At 36.9% G+C, this 19,705-nt stretch overlaps 1 protein-coding gene across 1 annotated transcript in view; it reads left to right on the plus strand.

Moving 5' to 3' along the window:
- Positions 1-19,705, plus strand: part of ITGA8 (integrin subunit alpha 8) — a 109,681-nt gene that overhangs the window by 4,856 nt on the left and 85,120 nt on the right. The window contains exons 3-11 of the mRNA XM_041490079.1: positions 6,803-6,903; positions 9,429-9,552; positions 10,984-11,045; positions 12,305-12,350; positions 13,954-14,079; positions 15,213-15,257; positions 16,676-16,719; positions 17,663-17,719; positions 17,843-17,895. Coding sequence (XP_041346013.1) covers positions 6,803-6,903; positions 9,429-9,552; positions 10,984-11,045; positions 12,305-12,350; positions 13,954-14,079; positions 15,213-15,257; positions 16,676-16,719; positions 17,663-17,719; positions 17,843-17,895 — 658 coding nt within the window. The remainder of the gene's footprint in view (positions 1-6,802; positions 6,904-9,428; positions 9,553-10,983; positions 11,046-12,304; positions 12,351-13,953; positions 14,080-15,212; positions 15,258-16,675; positions 16,720-17,662; positions 17,720-17,842; positions 17,896-19,705) is intronic.

Here is a 19,705-nt window from a genome sequence, read left to right on the forward strand (position 1 = left end):
GCTCTAGAGGAAGTTGTCCCAGATGGTTACTAATTTCTCAGGCCACCTATCTCTGCTTTTCATGGTAGCTAACCCAGAGATTTCCAAAGCAATGAGGTTATTTGCTTGCAATAATTAATCCTATTGAAGAAATAGCATTTCTGACAAGGAAGAGAGAGGAAAAGGAGGGAAGGAGGATGAAATTTTGTCATGTAGAATTTGAGCTGACCCATCCATAAGCAAGTCATGTAACCGGACATTCCCATATGGGTTGGCCAGTGATGTGGCCTGCAGCCAAGAAGGGGCTTTAGCAGGAACTCTCTGTGTTTCCTGCTGTTGATACAGAACTGACTCTGCAGTCCTGTGTTTGCACTTCTTTAAAGCTCCCTAAATCTGTGTGCCAGGGTCAAAGCTCTGGGAAGAAGCTCAAAGCACTGCCCCTGAGAGCACAATGGGTGCTTTAACATGCTCCATTGCAGCAGGGAACTGAGATAAAGTATAATGGAAGGGCTTTTAGTATCCCCTTACCCCAGGAAATATAGATTGAAGGGCAGCAACTCTTCTCCCTTGTTTCCCTACTTTGTGAAGTTGTCCGGTTGCATTGCAGTGTAAGGCTGTGATACTCTGAAACTCAATGAGAGGACAGGGAAACAAGCGTTGGCATCATATTAAAGGCTTGTGGTCTGTCTTTCCTCTCTTGCCTACACAAAGCTAACTTATTTTCAGTTTCTTCTGTATGAAATGGGTTTACAATGACTATTTTTACCTTAACACTTAGGTAGAATTACAATTCCGTGTTTCAACTGTGTGCTCTTCCATTCAGCTGCCAGGAGAGGTAGCAGGAGAGCAATATCAAGAAAACTTCTCCTCTCTTGATTAACTAGGCAACTTCTAAATCATTCAAAGAATCTTGCAGCCGGAAGCAGACTTAAATACCCCCTAAATTGCACTGTTGCATTTGAAATCTGGTAAAAAGCTAATAGTTCAGATGTTGGAAACTTATTATTAAGGTCACTTTTAGTTATAATACTTAATAGGCTGCATCAATTTCTTAAATTTTAAATTAGGTCCTGAAGGCAGAATTTCAGATACCCCTTCCCTTAAATTTCTGGAACATGCTGAGGTGTTAATTCTTTGCTATCAGTTACTCTATCAGTTTTACTAAAATAGGTTATATTTTTCTAAACTAGCTGGAAAAAATCTGAGCAGCCTCTGAAGAGGAGCAGGGAAGGGGGATGTAAATCGGTTCTGACCAAGCGCGCAGTTGATAAAAAACATAAGCTAATCTGGCCAGCAGTTGAGCTGATTGTAACAGAACCCAGGTACTATATAAGGAGAAGATGTATTGTGGGACTTGAGAGCTTTAGTTACATGAAAAAATTATTAGCTGTGGAGGTAGTAAGACTCTGGGAAAAACTTAGAATCCTGTTATAAAACAGAATTTGCATCTCAAGAGAAATTGCTGAGAGACAACTTCGTTGCACTTTTAAATGTTGACACATTTTAGTCCACTATGCCAGTAAGACCTTATCTGGAACATCACCAGGTTCACCTGTAGCATTCTGGTTTATAATAGACTCTCATGAGTTTCTTTTGTAAGTCTCAGCCCTTTCTAAAGAAAGGAAAAAATACTCTTAGCTGTGTTAGTTCAAGCCCTGAGGTCTTAATTTGTTTTTGATCAGATTGTATTTAGGGAAAAAATTCTACTGGGTTTGATGATTTATTTTTGGGGTTTTTTTGATTCATGGAATGTCCAAGTGAAGCTCTCTAGATATGATCTATTAAATTAAAATGACTCATATGAATAGCAGCTAAGCTGCAGTAAAAACCAGATATAAAATAGATTGTTGCAGAGCCAGATAAATCTAAATATAGAAGCATGTCTTCTCATCATGACACTGTTTTGCATATCCTTACTCTTCCTCAGCACTTTGGAGTCCCTTTTTTCCCCAGCATTAATTAAAAGCAGTTGTTTGGCTCAGTTCCCTAGATCATATCTGGTGTTTAGCTGTGCATTTGAATTCAGTCTCTCTGGGGAGGATCTAATACCAGTGATGCTGTGAAAGTTACTGAGTTACCTTTGCTTTGTAACAGGTGGTATCATCAGACTCTTGTGGCAGTGATATAGTGGTAGGATTGTCAAGATTCCCTTGTTTCCCTCACTTCTAGAATATGGGAGCAAGTATGCCAGGACCCTTCCTTCTCCGTCTTCCCTTCTGTAAGCCAGAACACCAGTGATGCAGCAGAGTGGCTTTCAGAGTTAACTGAGGTTGCTCAGAGCCTTTTGTAGCCAGCTTCTGAAACCACCCCAGAGGGAGAGAGACACAGTCTCTCTGGGGAATCTCTTCTGGTGCTTAAGACTTACTCGGAAATTCCCCTGCTGCAACTTGTGTCTTGTTGCCCCTTTTCCTTTTGCTGCATACCTCAAATGGGAGTTTGGCACTCCCTTCTCTCTACCTATTGAACATTGGATGAAGCACAAGTAGATCATCCTTTGCTTTTTCTTCTTTGGGCCAAACACCTGCAAGTAGTGATGTTTCAAAATTGTACATAACATTCCAAGTGTTATCTCCATGTCAGGGATATTCACTTTCCTTTACCTGTATAAATTTTTAGAGATATTTGTTTGTTTTGTACATTTGTATTCACATTTTATACAAATATGGATAGATTTAGGTAATTGTTCACCTCTACTCTGTGTATATATAATTATGTACCAATATATGAAATCCATGTATTGTATTTTAATTTTATTTTTATATGATGGATGTGTATAGATGCTTACACAGATGTATCAAAACAGGTATTTGAAAGGGATTTTCCATCATGGATGTAGGCACAGATCTGAGGGCAGAGTGTAGCTGAACCTGCTGCAGATGCCTGGTTAATGGACATCTGTGTTTATCCCGGACATACAGGCAAAAAGACCCAGAGCATTTAGACATAATACTTTTCAAAATTCCAGAATGGTGAAAACTTATGTAAAAGAGCTGCAGGTGTATTACATAGACAGGTATTTTGCTTTGACTAGAAGCATTGTTTTCCTGTGTTAAGTTTAATTAAAATATTTTCACAGAATCACAGAATCATTTAGGTTGGGAAAAACCTCTGAGATCATGGAGTCCAACCTTTGAATGATCACCACCTTGATTTGCTTTTGTTCATTTGAGTATTTTTAAATTATGAAAGATGCTTCATTTTTTACTCTGAAGTTTTCAAGAGCTGAATGAATCACACGCAGTAATTACCAGTGTTTGCCCTACATCTCTTATGCAGGTATTAATTAGTACAAAAAATATATTAGTAAGGGAAATGTTTTATTCATGCCTATTAAGGTGTTTATGATGTGCTGACTTAGTGACTGAGAGGAGACCAATTCCCATAGAAAGCACCAAATTTACTCTAATATGTGTAAATGATGAATTTGCACTAACACCTGCTCTAGATTCAGGCTTTAATTCCTACAAGTGAATCTGTGCTATTGCTCTTAACATAAGTTTGCTTTTTGCTGTCCAAACTCAAATTTCTTACATTTGTCCAATTACTGTTTTGGTAAAGTAAGGGACTTTTAATTTTTCTGTTTGGTAACCCCTAGGTATCTCAACTAAAAAACTGGGTGAAGGAATGCTGGTTTTCATAATCATGTTTCTGTATCTCCAGAGCTGCTTCTGAAGCTGGATTGTAGGGCAGTACCATGTATAGGAGTCTTGGCTCCTGCAGTAGAAAACGAGGTCCTTTGGGTTTGCTGAAATGCAATTTAAGGATGTTCTCATACCTAAATTTATATTTATAAATCTCTCTGCTCCTTGCATAGTCCTGGTTGTCTGCGCCTTAGTCTGCAGTACAGTCTTAGGCAGTATCATTATGAGTGACTCCAGAGCTGTGTCTCAAGCCAAATTTGCGAGTCATGCAGACTGTTGACCGTCTGGAACAGCTCCTGGGCTGGCTCTGAAGCAGTCCAGCTGGTACTCAGGCACTCCTTGGACCTCTCTGTGGACAGGCTCAGGCGTTGTGTGCCCAGCCCAGCTGCTGGCTTGTACTCTTGCACTAGTGTCACATATCATGACACAAGATAGCCTGGACTCCTTCCTAAAAGGGGCCAGGCACTCTCGTCCAGAAGAGAAGATGATACATGAATACAGCCTGAATTCCCACCAAGTTTTTGCTCCTCACAAAAATATAACTGTGGGTAAGGTACAGTGTAGACTTAGCCTGTGGACCTCAGATGCCCATAAATAGCACTAGGAGAGATATTTCCCTGTCATATAATGGTTTGTCAGGATACAGACATGCTACTTTGAAATGCTTAGATAATGCTGCTTTGAGGAATATACAGGTTGGAGGGGTTTTTTAAGCTGGATTAGGATTTACGTGGGTAAGTGAATAGCATTTGTCTGAGTCTAATCTAAGATGGTCATCCATGCTATTTACAGTTGGTTTAAAAAAAAATAAAAAGGTACTTTAGGTATTTTTAGGCCATGATTCTTTTGACTTTCTCAGAGTTTTGCTTTAGGAGGAAAAGAAGTGGCTTAGATCATGTCCTCACATGTAAGTGGGTGACTAGCTTAGAAGTGGACAATTGCAGCAAGGCACAGTAATGACAGCTTGTGTGTATTCAGACAAGTTAGTTGTGTATGTTGCTTCATTTTGCTAAAGTTACATGGAAAGCAGTAGATGTTTTATAGCGTTCTGAAGTACTGATTAGTTGTTACATACAAAAGACTAAACTGTATTTTATGGCACAACCTCAGAAACTGGGAACATGACTCCATAGCTCTAACAAGGATGCTAAGCAAAACTGATTAGAAAATTTCTATCAAAAGAGATTTATCCAGGGGAAAAAAACCAAAAACCCTATTTGTTAATTCGTGTTTCTGTGGTATTTTTCAAATTATTTTATAAATAAAATCCCATGCCACATGATGAAGGATTTCCACTACACTATATGCCACTAAATGAGGTGGGATTGTGCATGTGTGTATGTACAGTTCTTGCAGATTTATTGGTAAATTCAGCTGTGATTTGATAAATCCTGCAAATGGTTGTCCAAATTCTAAAATTGAATTTCTTTTCAAATGTTGGTAAGCTTTGCCAATAGACAGATATGTTGTTTTGATTGAAAATGTAAGCTCCTTTAAAGTTAGAATACTGGGCACGAGTATCCTCAGAGCCAGGCTAGCATTGGCAGCTGTAAGCTGGCCATGGCTGATTTTCAAGCTTCAAAAGTTTGTTTGTATCAAGACCCCATCTGTGGATGTTGATCATATTCAGATCTGCTGGAGCATTAGAAAAAAAAGAAAAAAAGAAACCTTTAAAGTCTGACAGGGTCTGACTTCACTGGAAAAAATAATTGAAAGTAGTGTTGCCAACAACTAGGTAGGAGCTGGCAGCGCCTACCATGTGGTGTGTCAAATACACTGTCTCTCACATCCACACAAGTTTAGGGCTAACTTCAACAAAATGTATTTTTAAAATTAATATTTTTAGAGGAATTTTAAATTATACTTCCTGAATTTTTAAGAGCTAAATATTCCTGAAGTTTATCTCCCTGAGCATGAACTTCAAGAGTAGCTGCTGTAATTGGTGCAGCACAGAAGCAAATACTTGCATGAAGGAAGATGTTTCCTTAGAGACTTTCAGACTTTAAAAGATTCATTCTCATTCAACTTTCCTTCATGTTTATTAGGAAAAAATAGAGATAGAGTACCCTTTTTGTCCAAGTATGATGCATTTTTCTTTCTAATTCAGTTTATAACATTTATGAGGTTACCATAAGCTGAAATCACTGGTCAGCTAACATCCTAGAAAACATTCAGGTATCTCCTGTATTCCTGCTGGGCAAATCCCAAGGGGTGTTGACTTTTTAAAATGTTGGCTGTATTTTTTCTCAGTTATTTAAAAAGTATGTAAATCCTTAGAATATGATCTGACGCTACTTTTTTTTAAAAAACATTCCAAGGAATACAGTATGTGGTTTTATTTTCACTTAGACTTCGAGTGACTAAAAAGGATTGATTCTTCTGAAATCCCTCCTGACATGAACCAGAAACAAACATAAGGAAATGCAGATACAAGGGGGTAGGAGTAATGCCCTTCTTATGTATAAATTGAAAAGTTCATTAGGAATGACTGGTAAGGGAAGAGCATAGCTCATGAACATATGGGAAATCAGTTTACTTCAGAGAACTGAGGGTGAAGGGAAGGGTTGTCTGCTTTTTATTAAAACCTGAAATGCATTATAATTGGCCTGAATCTTTGCCCAGATGGCTTCTCTTATGCTGACATCTGCAAGAGTGTATATAAAGAAACATTAGGAAGCTGTCTCTTGTGACAGTGTGTACACATGTAATTCTGTTAAAAACTAAGTCCTTTGCTATCTGTAGTGTTGGTCTTTGAATAAGCATGCTGAGAAATATCATTTGTTTGACAAAATCTAATTATGGAACATGCTTTTTACATGGAAAGTTTCTATCACATCTGAGAAAACTTTTTAGGGCTTTTCACCTATTTTTGTAGATTCTTCCTTATTCTTCACCACAAATTCCAAGTAAACTTTTTTTTTTTTTTTGGCAGGGGGAAACACAGCATTTCTTATTCCAGTCCTGTGTATTCTTTTCTAAAGTTTAAGTGTTATTATTTTGAATTTTTTGGTGTGAATTTAAGCTGGTTTCTGCTGACCAGTGAAAAGGTTAAAAGATAATAAAAAGTAAATTTCCTATTGAATGGGTTGGATGATAACAAGTGGATGCAATGTAATATATCTGTTAATCTGTTCACTTGTGTTAAAAATAAGCTGTCAACATAGTGCTTCTTTCTTTGTCAGACAACAGGAAAATTAAAGTCAATGGCACCAGGGAACCTATTGAATTTAAGACAAATCAGTGGTTTGGGGCAACAGTCAAAGCTCATAAAGAGAAAGTTGTGGTAAGTTTTACACATTTGATATTAAATTGGAAATAGTGTTTATTTTTCTCGAATGTATATATTTAATAGCTTTCTATGTGTACATTATGGAAATAACTCTCTGATTGTGCATGAATTATAAAACAGAGGATGTATATAATTCAAAAACAAAAGCAACCTATAAAATCAGGTTGAACTGATCAAGTGAAGATGATCCTGCTGCCATGTGAAAACAGCAGAATGTCTTATTGTTGTGGAAGTGAATAATATTTTTTTAACAGATAATGGACATATTTCAGAGATGCACAAGAACTGACAGCTGTCTGCCATAAAATGTTTGGTATTATGAAGATACATCCAGAATGTTAAATACAGAATGTAGTGAAATTGCATGTATTTGAATGTAATGAAGTCTTTTGAAAGCCAAGAACCGTGTTGATGTTCAGTTAGGAAAACACCTCTTTTGTCACAGTTACTTTGTTTGGAAGAGCTATTTCATAGTCATGGTGACACAGCTGCAAAAAAAAGCTGATAAAAACAGCTGATAAAAAAGCTCCAAATCAAGATGGCTATCAAAATGAAGTATATGTTGTCCAGTTTCACTGAATGTTTCACCTGGATTGATAGGGGCCCAGCAGTGGGCAGGTATTTTTATTGCCCAGTAAAGTGCTGGTGATGCTGCTTATACACAGACATTTTCTATTTCCAGTTGCATTAAGGTTTACATTAAAAACATCACTGAAGTAATTGTGGTAAAAATAATTGGTTTGGTCATTAGTTTTACTAGTTTTTGCAATTATCAAATAAAGATTTACCTTGGGATTTGATTAAAACTTTCAATTACTACTTAAAAAGTAGTCATAAGGGAGGACGTGTTGAAAGGAAATGCTTTCCCTTGTATTGAATGCCTTGTAGTTAACCTACAGAAGGATTTTGATATGAAACTGGTAGTGAGTAAAACATCACGCTATTCTGTTACAGAGCTAAGCAAACATAAAAATTCTAAAAAATTCTAAAAATAGATTAACATTTTTCATTTTCTGTACTCTACTGAACAATTCACAAATTGAAATAAAATACAACTTTTACCACCATTTGTGAAATCTTAAGTGATTAGAAAAACTCATCTCCAACAGATGTGCTGTACTGACCAAACTTCATTTATTTGGGGTAACTCTTCTCAGAATCTGAAACTGAGATATAGTCAACACTTCTCAGGCAAAAAAATTGGACAGCAAAGCTGGAAAGCTTTGTCTGTTAAGCTTTGTAGGCTAAGAGAAAAAGAAAATGTCATCAAACTGTCAGGAACTTGTTTTTTAAGCTACAGATTTAATAGTAAACTGCATTAAGTCAACATTTATGATTATATTGTTCTTGTTTTAATCAATTTGGCGTGATGTCAGATATACCTAAAATCACCCCCACAGGACACATGGTCCTCTTTGCTGCACTCTGGTTTTGCTCTCTGTTTCAATATGCAAGGTTTCCTAGGCAGGGGCGTGTGAAGTGTCCCTGTTCTTAAGCCATTGCTCACAAGCTCTGGCTGGTGGTATGCTCTGAGTAGCACTGTGGTTCAGTACTAGCTAGTACTGATTGCAGAATGAAGGCTAATACAATATTGTAAATAGTAGCAATACCTTGCCAGAGGTAGACAGCTTTGTAATTGAAAGAGTAGCACAAGACAGAACATGCATGAAGGTTTTATTTGCGTCCTAGAGAGGCAAGGTTGCAAGGAGAAGTAGTGTCTTCATGCTCCCAGGCAATGAGAAGTTTCAGGGCACAGGAGACTGTGAGGAATGACTTGCAGACCTGAGAGCTTATTGTTCTTATTTTTCTAACTATCTGGATTACCTTCAAAAAAGATGAAGCTTCTCTCTACACAAGTTGTGTATCTTTTATCTTTGTCATGTTTGTAACACCACTGCTGTAATATGGAAGACTAAATATCTAGCCAAAGCTTCCTTTAGCAAAAAATTATTCACTCAGCCTGTTGAATGCCTCGTAACTGTATGCTGTCTATGAAGATTTGAACCAGGGAGTTATAAGGGGTTATTACCAGGCAGACACTGTGATGATTTTGATCAACCATATGACAACAACCTGACAAATCTCCTCCTAAGTGGAGTCAGTTCTGCTGCTACACCCATTATCTTGGAGCATACCAGGACACAACTGAGATTGCCTTCAGCCACATATATGTCATATGCATCTTAAATTATGGGATCAGCTCCTGTGCAATGAGCAGTAATAGAGCAAACATATTACTTCTGAAGCAGACCCAGAGAGTATTTGTAACATGGCTTAAATGTGACTTGTAGTCCTTGACAGACTTCACCTGCCAAGGGCTAAAAGTGAAACATCAGTGTGCTTTTCAAGTTATAATGAAATTATATGAAGAAGTGATCCTGCATTTTCTTCTGTCATTGTTGCTATTTGAACGATACAAGAGAGAATTCTTCTACACAGCCTATTAAAATCTACATTTGCCAGATGCAAGAGTGTGTGAAAGTATGTGTGTCTTCTGTTTTGTGTTTCTGTTTTTATAGGCTTGTGCTCCTTTGTATCATTGGAGAACCCTTAAAGACAGCCCTGAGAAGGACCCTGTTGGCACCTGCTATGTAGCAATTCAGAACTTCAGTGCCTATGCTGAATATTCACCTTGTCGCAACAGTAAGTATTAATATGAGCAGTCCTGTGTTGAAGGATTGATTTTGCACTAAGTTTTTCATTATTTCAGTCTTCACACCATTGAGTCTTGATTGAATGAAGGTTACTGTATGATGTAATTGCATTGAATGAGGGTGTAAGGAAAAAATAGCATTAAACTATATGCCTGCAATTGGATGCTGTATTGTATAATTAATTGAAAGAGGAGAAACTAAGTAAATTAAGTGTGTGCAGTTATAGTAATAAGCTATAATTGGTTCAATTTTTGTGGCTTTAAAACATAGCAAACAAATCTAGATAAGAACCAGACAGCATATTAAACCAATTATTCATACTTATGCTGAGTATAAATGTCTCATCACAAGGTCATGATTTGAAGATCAGACCCTGCATAGAAACACACAAGCCTGTATCATCACTCCTGCCAATATTATCCACAAGAGCTCATTTGTGAAGAGCTTTCAGCATGGAAGAAAGCCGTGCACATTAACACTGCTGTTCCACACTCTCTTCTGTGCTGTTCTGAGGATGTGGTAGCTGTCTCTGGGCCTTGCTTCTTGGGGAATAGGGATAAACCACATGCATATTTTGAACCAGATTCAGCCACCTAGAAGTCTAGAGAAAATACCACGTTAGGTTATTATCAGTCATTCATCTTGTTCAGCATTCTATGCCTATTGTAGTAGGGCTTTAAGCAGAGTTCTGTTGTGTCTTCCTTTTAAAGCCTAATCCTTGTCTCTGCATGGACAGGCACAGAAAGAAGCTGAATCTGTAAGAAATGGTGTCCTTAAGATCTGGTTTAGGTACTTACTGATGTCTCACTGGGCCTTCAGCAAAGGCTTATGTCGTTTGAAGAGAGAGTTCAAGTGGCCCTTCCTACTCTCAGTTTCACAATTGTGCAGTCTTCTGGCACTATGGCACACATGGAATTGCCATTAGATGCAGGGCAGCACACTTTGCACAATTGTGTAAGGATCTGGAGAATAGAAATAGAAGTAGTCAGAAGCAGGAAAGTTGTTTTTCCATGTACACATCCTGACCCTTACATTATATCAGTGTTTTTTGAGAACACCTTAGTAAACACTTATTTTTGTTTTTATGACAGACTGTGATGAGCATTCTACAGTCTTGTTGAGATTTTTACTTTTTTATCTCCAGCTAAATGAAAACTGAATCCTTGATAGCTGTTTCAAGGGTCCTTTCTTGGCAGTGGGAAGAGAAAGTCCCAAGTAGCAGGTCCTATTTTTCAAAATGTTCACATGGGACTACATGATCAGTGTCTTGTAGAAGGTCTTGATTTGCTCTGCCTCTTCTAAAAAAGAATCTGTATTTTTGCATATTTTGGCAGTATTGCATTTCATAACCAGGAGTATCTGTGTTACCTTCCACATGCACTGTAAAATAAATAAAATGCTTCTCCCTTCATAATTGCAGGCAATGCAGATCCTGAAGGACAAGGCTTTTGTCAAGCAGGTTTCAGCTTAGATTTTTACAAGGTGAGATTCTGCTTCTGAAGGATTTTGACCAAATGTTCAAGTGCTGTCTCAGTGATCATGAGTTTATCTACATGCTGTTGGATATGGAAAGTTTTGTGAAGTTTTTGCAAGCTCTTTCCTCCTTTTCAAGCTTCAAACTTTCTTGTTTCATTAATAAAAATAAATACTCAATCAGCACCTGCTTTTCTCTGCTGCTTTCCACTTTGTCTCAGTCTGTCTTGACAGATAATTAGGCAAAAACTTCTGTATGCTTCTATCTCAGTCTGTCCCACTTAAAATGCTTTACTTGACTTTCAGGAAGCAGTGGGGCAGGCATCAATTAGTTTTAAAAAGTAAAAATATGTCACTGTTTAGTAAGAAATGACACAAAGCCATCAGAAGGCTGAGTGGCATATAGCACACATTTATTTCGGACTGCTTCTTTTTATACACAGTTCGATAGAGGTGGATTGATTGGCATTTAGTTAATACATCTCACCTGATTGGCTAATTAACAAGACACCCTTTCATAAACAATCTTTGAGAATAACAAGAAAACAGACAGCAGGAAAACAACACCTGCAGGTTGTTTTTAATAATAAGCTATCATTGTTTATCTCCAGCTCCCTAAAGTCTCCCAGGCCGATTCTGAGAAAACTTATCTAATTTTCTGGCTCTCTGACCAAGCTGTCACATCCACAGAAATAGCCTATATAAGGATGCTTTTGGTGGCAGACTAGTCATTGAGTAAAACCATTCTCATGTGGAGATGAAAGTACCTAAGGATTGGATTTTCTGAAATGCTCAGGGGGTCCAGTAACAGTGTTATGGAAGAAAGGATAAACTTTGCACAATTGTTGTTATCTGGGCTGTTATCTATTATTTACAGCACCAGTGCCTCAGGTAACTTTGACCATTGCCACTCTTGAACGTTTTGCAGCTGCATTGTATAATTCTCTTTAAAACATTGCTGTTATTTCACTGAATTGGAGCACCCTCTTTTCTGTTAACTTTGTTTTGTTACAATTAAGGAGCAATTTTTGAAATGTTTTATTTGTGGTAAAATAAATGGCTTTTATTCAAGTGCAGATGCATAGGGTGATTTTAACTTTTTTTTAACTGTGGATTGTCCTGCATATCTATGTACCTACATCCTTTCCTTGAGCGTGGCTATTCTCCTTTATCATGATTCTGATATTATTTTGGTCATTTAAATTGATTTTTTCCCATTTTGCTGTGTTCTTTTGTTGTGTAATTTTATTTCATTCTGCTTTTTGTAGAATGGAGACCTGATAGTAGGCGGGCCCGGTAGTTTTTATTGGCAAGGTACGTTCATCTGGCTGGTAAACTGGATCTAAGGAGTGAAGGAGAAAGTATCGTTGTTCTAGATTTCCACTGGTTTTTTGGTTTAAGATAACCAGTCTCTGACCTTATTTTCAACAAATGTAAATCAAAAGAATTGCTTAACAAGCAATTAAGCAAAAAAATAAGCCATGAAAATCCAGGATGTGGGTTGTAGAGGAAGTTAAACAAATGCAGATAACTATTTTTATGTTGGCATTTTAGTGTATTTGTAATTTAATTAATAAGTTGAATTTTTCCCTAGAAATACTGCAGGTTTAAAAATTGCTAATATTTGTAGAACAAATGTGAAATTTTAAAAATGTTTGTTACGTTTTGTTACAATTAAGGAGCAATTTTTGAAATGTTTTATTTGTGGTAAAATAAATGGCTTTTATTCAAGTGCAGATGCATAGGGTGATTTTAACTTTTTTTTAACTGTGGATTGTCCTGCATATCTATGTACCTACATCCTTTCCTTGAGCGTGGCTATTCTCCTTTATCATGATTCTGATATTATTTTGGTCATTTAAATTGATTTTTTCCCATTTTGCTGTGTTCTTTTGTTGTGTAATTTTATTTCATTCTGCTTTTTGTAGAATGGAGACCTGATAGTAGGCGGGCCCGGTAGTTTTTATTGGCAAGGTATGTTCATCTGGCTGGTTAACTGGATCTAAGGAGTGAAGGAGAAAGTATCGTTGTTCTAGATTTCCACTGGTTTTTTGGTTTAAGATAACCAGTCTCTGACCTTATTTTCAACAAATGTAAATCAAAAGAATTGCTTAACAAGCAACTAAGCATAAAAATAAGCCATGAAAATCTAGGATGTGGGTTGTATAGGAAGTTAAACAAATGCAGATAACTATTTTTATGTTGGCATTTTAGTGTATTTGTAATTTAATTAATAAGTTGAATTTTTCCCTAGAAATACTGCAGGTTTAAAAATTGCTAATATTTGTAGAACAAATGTGAAATTTTAAAAATGTTTGTTACTGTTTGTTTTTGAACACAACAGTTTATAGCTATCTACATGGATTTTAATTTCATTTGTGGCATCATTGTAGGTTCCAAGATGTAGTTTCTTGTGTAGATAAACCCTGAGCTTATTTCAGTAAAGGATTAAGAGGTTATTTTTGTTTTAACCTGTTCTTACATGTATGATTCCCAGCTTCTGCCTACCACCTTGCCCACTGTCAGCCTCTTTGATGTGTGTTTTTTTATTTTTTTGAAAGAAAATCTAATTGATTGTGATTGTAGGGAATTGATAGCTTTGAATTCTCCATTGAGAAGTTGCTTTCATTGGTCTACTACATTTGTACAGTGCAGTGACTTTAGTTGGAATTAGTAGATTAAAATGGGTCTGAAGGTGTTTTTGTAATGGTTCAACAGAGATTCAGTGCCTTGTTTTAATGATTTATGTATGCTCTTGAGACTTCCAGGATAATAATGGAGAAAGCTAGAGAGAAGTTATCTGCTTTTTGTGCAGTAGTAGTGTCCTTTCTGCTCTGTTCTGGTGTTCTGCTAGCCCTGTTTTATAGAATCTGGCCCTCTTTTAGTCCCTTTCATTTATGAAACTGTTTGAATCCAGGTCAGGTAATCACTGCAAGCATTGCGGACATCATTGCAAATTATTCCTTCAAGGATATTCTGAGGAAACTGGCACGAGAGAAGCAAACAGGAGTGGCACCACCCTCATATGATGACAATTACATGGGTAAGCTGAGTTCTATATGACTTAACAATATGTTCTAAATATTGGTGGGTCTTACATAAGTATGAAAACAGGCCCTACATTACTATTGTCCCAACTGTGAGAGGATTTGAACGTTTTGCCTTAAGCCCAACAGCAAATCAGTAGTTTGCTGGTTACTTCAGTGAGATTACTAACAATCTTAAAATGATGCACAGCAGCAGGGTTTGAAGGTTGAGATTTTGAATGGCTTGTTAGGGTTCTTATTATTTGACCTTAAATAATTATAGAAATGGCAGAAATACAAAATTTGCCCATTTATGTATTTTTTCATTGCAAGATGATGGATTAAACTTAATATAATTAAAGACAATTTCAATTTTTATTAGATAAATTCAAATTCAGTTATGTACAGCACTACACAAATACCCAATTTATTCTCACTGATATTTAAAAGATACAAATGAAGTAAGCAGTAACAAAAGTCAATTTGAAGATACTATGTAATTAATAGAAAAAAGGCTCCTGATCTACTTATTAGTACTGATCTCTAAGAATTTTCTTGATACTCACATGTTTCTGCATGTAAGGCAGGTTTTTCTTCACACACTTATAGAAGAGATTCAGTGGAATTTGAAGGTGTGTCCTTGCATTGTTTCCCATAGATTTGAAATTAAAGTCCCTGATACGATCCAGAAGTCTTTCTTTACGGTGTCAGTAGTTACTGTCTCATAGGTTTACTAAAGCTCCAGGAGGTGCTTTACTGCATCTTTGGAAATCTATTTTCTTAATAAAGCTCAGCCAGGACACTTGCAAATTACAGAGCAATAATGAAGACCTGAATTGTGTCAATAGCTATTAGGGCAAAACACCATAGTACCTGGTGGATTTTTCAGATGAATTAGTAAGTATCATTGATGTAGAAGCTCATTTTTGGAGAAGAGTGATCAATTTCTTATACATTCAAACCTGCCATTAATTTAGTCATAGTAGTGTGATAAACAATTTTCCTTTTCTGCACACAGTTTTAGTATACTTATGTTAGAAAACTTGTATTCAGCAGATCCATTGAACATTCAAATCTGATGGTCCTTGCATATTGTTTGAAAAAAATTTTTATCAAGTTGGGTTTTTTTTTTAAATTTATCTTTAAACAGGTTACTCAGTGGCTGCTGGGGAATTTACTGGGGATTCTGAACAAGGTAAGCACGTGTGTACTTGAATGAAAACCATATGGCCATGCACTTACTAAATTCCTTGTTCTGGGTCTCTGCACAGGAACATTCCTATTATGCATTTGAAACACTGGTGAGACTTAAGCTCTCTGTACTCAGTATTCTCAGAGACAATTCTTTCCTTAGACAGTATAACATAACAGAATTAAAGTAACACAAAAATTTGAATTCCGTAAGGGGTGGCTTTCTTGAGCGGCTGAACAGCTCTGTAGTCCGGACTCACAAAGCCATTAGGGACATAGTTCATTTCCTCAAGTAAACCCAGTGCTCCAGAACTGCTGGTGCTTAACCCCTCTGCAGTTAAATTTGCCTGTCCTCCATTATGAAGGATTCAAAAATAAATACAAAACCACACAGTTTTGAGCCAAGCACTATAATGTGTAAAAAGAGGTAATGGAAGGCTACATCTTTGGCTGCTTTTTTAATGTGTACTCAGAGTTCTATCATGGATGATATTTGAATCAGTATTTCATGTGAATGACTGGTACAAAAATATTGCATAGTTGGCTGACTTGAGATTCATCCTGTTTCATGTTCAGGCTTTCATTAGTACTTCCACTTCCCCTTGAGCAAACACATTCAGTCAGAGAGAAGTGTATGATCCCAGTGAGGAAGAGAGGAAGGCTAGGTCTGTACAAGCAGGTGGCTGAGGTGTTCTGTTATCCGAAGTTCCTGCTGCTGTCTTCTGATATGGATATCCTAATGAGGCAAGACTTAGACTGCATGACTGCAGGCCAGGACTTTGCTTTTTCCTTCTTATTTTTACTCATTTTTTCTACTAGTTGTTTAAGATTTCGCCATTGAGCAAAATTACTCCTAGAAGGCAGCTAGGTCTAATGTTTAATGTTTTTATTCAGTGGATCCTTCCAATGCCAGTCACAAAAATTTCCTTGTAATGCTTTTAGGTAGATGGTGCAGAATTTGTCAAGCACTTTCATGGCATCAAGTGAAATAATGGATGAGCCAAACTGTTGGTAGGCAAAAAGAAACTAAGTATTTGTAAGGACAGTTCTATTTAGCTTCTGTGCTCTAGTATGTGATGCCATAACTAATTTTTGTTTCATCAGCTGTCAGGTAACAAGCTGAATTGTACCAAGAACTTTATTATACTGTGCAATGCTAAACAGAAAGAGATCCATGGATGGGTGTATTCAAAGGTCAGAGGGTAACGTTTTGTGCCAGTAAATTAACCAGGTGAATGCTATAGTCTTATGAAATAATGGCTTGACGTGATTTACAGGTCTTTCAGATACAGATCACAAATCAAAATCCTAAGGGATCCTAAGGACATATATATCAAGGAAGTTCTAAGTGGTGTGGGATATATGTTACATACATGGCTCACATTGCAAAACCAGTTCACTGTTGATCGTTTATCCTTTCAGAGCTGGTTGCTGGAGTCCCAAGGGGAGCACAGAACTTTGGCTATGTATGTACTGGACCTTCATTTTATAATTTTTATAGTGAGAAGGCAATTAAGCTATTTGTAAGGTTAAATGCTACATTATATTTTCTATCTCTTTCATACAAAACTTTCAAATCAGGGAAAACTGCCACTGACTTTGACCCTCAGGCTTATCTGGCTGGGTTGGAATGCCTTTACTGGTTTGGATTTTGAATGGTAAGCACTTAGTCCCTTCTGATGTCTGTTTTCACTAGGCAATCACAATTACAGTTACATGCTCTGAGTCTGACAAGTATCTCTATACCCACCAAGTGTTATCAGACCCAAGCTCACCCATATTTTTGTGCAATGCTGTGTCCACAGTGCAGAGGAGTCCAAGTTCAGATTATTCATACCCATTGTTTACTTTCAGTGCTGTAAGTATATACACTGAAATCCAGATGCAGAGAGTCATGATATGCAGTTAGAAGTGAAGGGAGAAAACAATATACATTTGTGGATACAGCTGTTAACTTGTAGGCAAAAAGTTCCACAAGTATCCTGAGTGGGAAAAGAGATCACAGCTACAGACACATTCTCTAGTTTTATGGACCCCAAATTCCTTGTGTCTCTGGGATTTGTTTGTAGAATTTTTAGGAAAAAATCTTTACATTAAAGAATTCCTAAAATTTCTTTATGTTTTAAGTTCATGTTTTCATGCCTAGTCACTGATTAGTTGATAGTCTGTGACTTGCTGTTCAGTGTCCAGCAAGGAAGGGAAATACTTTTCCCTATTTTTTTCATGGGGAACATGAGGGTCATGAAATCTTAGCAATTTGTTCAAGATCTTACAGGATAACTGTAGTGAGACAGAAAAAGAACTGTTTTTTCTTGGACCATCTTTTACTATGTTAAATTCTTTTGCAGTGATATCGTGCCATAGTATCTCCATGTGTGTCTGAAACTTTCCTTGTTCTTCTGTTGCCAGGTCTCAATTATTAATTCTTCTGACTTGACCTTTATTCAGAACTTCACTGGTGAGCAGGTAATGTCAAGCAACTGTGTGATGAAATATTGTATCTCTAGTGCATCAAAGAGGATTATCAGTAAAAAAAACTTTACATTTTATATCAGCTATGAAAGCCTATCTGTTGTTTTTTATTTTCAGATGGCGTCCTATTTTGGGTACACAGTTGCAGTATCTGATGTTAACAATGATGGGTAGGTTACAAAATATATTCAGCTCCACTGAACATTAATAGAAGCAATGACTGATATTTATTTATAAATGTAGGTTTTCAGGTGCTTTATACCTCAAAATGCTTCTCTTGGCTTCTCTAATTTTAATTTTCCACATAGACTTATCTTTGTGCAGTTACAGTGGCATGAGTATTTGCAGGCCTAGTTTGGGTGAGTTTATCTCCCTGAATATTTATTCAAAACAGTGTGTCATAGGAGCATCCAGAGTCCTAGGAAACAGATCCAGGTAGAAAAACCGTGAATAAATAGCACCACGGGGAAGAGATAGGTGAAAGTCAGAAGTTCAGCCTCCCATACAGGAAAATTTTGTCATCCATAGCTTCACTTCTCAATTTTAAAAGCCTTCTAATGCCATCAGCTCTTCTTTCCTCATTCCAGCAACTGCTGGTTGGCCATCCATTTTTATCATCCTGAAGACCACCAATTGTCTGTGCCCCACAGTTGTCACAGCAGGCATTGTGCGTGTCAGAGGGATAATGATGCTCTGCTCCCAGGGTCATCATACTTGGGGATCCCTAAGATACTTGGGGGTTTCAGGCTCTGTTGAACAAAACTCTTGTTAACTTTCAAATCATGCAAAGTCTGATTAGACATTTTAGAAGAAGAGGACTTTAGTAAGAGAATATTTATAGTAGCAATCTAGCAAGGAGATAAAGATCCCTGAAACTCAGAGGCTTGGAAGTCTCCACAAAGATGAGCCAGGATAATATTTGGAGATGTAGTGTACTCTTGCTTATTGCAGAATGCCTCAGATGTGTCTACATCATATGTTTTTCTTGTGATCATTTCTTATTAAGTGCTTAAACATAGTGCATGAAATAATTTTTCTGGGTTGAGTCATTGCTTCTCATCAGTGACTAGTGACCCTTTAAAGATTGAGTTTTACAAGAGAAGAGAAAAGTAACAAGGTGGTAAAGTGTTATTGCAGTTGCAAAAAAAGACCAAAACAAAACCAGAACAGAAGCTTCAGCAGTTTCCATGGTGGCTTCATAGAACTCAAATCTTTCCTGGTTTCTGAGATTAAATTTTGTCATAGTATCACAGTTTTTAAAATTTTGGTTTTTCTGATATACAGAATCAGAAATTATTTCGTCCTACTGATGTATTACAAATGTTAAAGGGTGGAGAAACATTCATCTAAGGTGCAATAGACACTCATTAGACTTACAGGGTACTTATTTAACTTCTTACTGAACCAAACTATTTCCTGTGCAGGTTATTTCCTGTTAACCCTAGGGTTACTTGGCAGGTCTCATACTTTCTGTGTACCTCTAAAACCACAGTTTATGTCAATAATATAATCAAACTGCTGTTGAGATCTGTGTGGTCTCCCAATCTATATCTTAAAAGAAATCTAAAGACTCTTCCTGAGATCCAAACATCCCACAGAAAACAAAACACAAAAAGCTCTACTGGATAAACATGTCTAATTAGATATGTAGTCTGCCTTTGCTGGTTTGCACATATAATCAATAGAAATATTTATCTGAAAGGAAGAGTAAAGGAGGGGAAAAAAAGCAAAAGGGGAATTAACACTTCAAATTCACTTAGATATTTTATTCAGCTAAAGATGAGGAGGTAGTTGTGGCCTCATCAGTATGAGAAACGTGATTAAGTTATTTGCTGGAAAAAAAAGAATACAAGATTGTTAGGAACAGTGCTTTCCTGTAATAAGACTCAGGATATGGCTCAAAGATTAGGCTCATCTTTGGGAATAAAGTTCTGTAGATCTAGCCCAGCAGTTCTGTGGATATAGCAAAGTGAATAATGC

The sequence above is a fragment of the Pyrgilauda ruficollis genome, unplaced genomic scaffold (assembly GCF_017590135.1).
Source record: "Pyrgilauda ruficollis isolate IOZ18807 unplaced genomic scaffold, ASM1759013v1 scaffold12, whole genome shotgun sequence".
Taxonomy (NCBI): domain Eukaryota; kingdom Metazoa; phylum Chordata; class Aves; order Passeriformes; family Passeridae; genus Pyrgilauda; species Pyrgilauda ruficollis.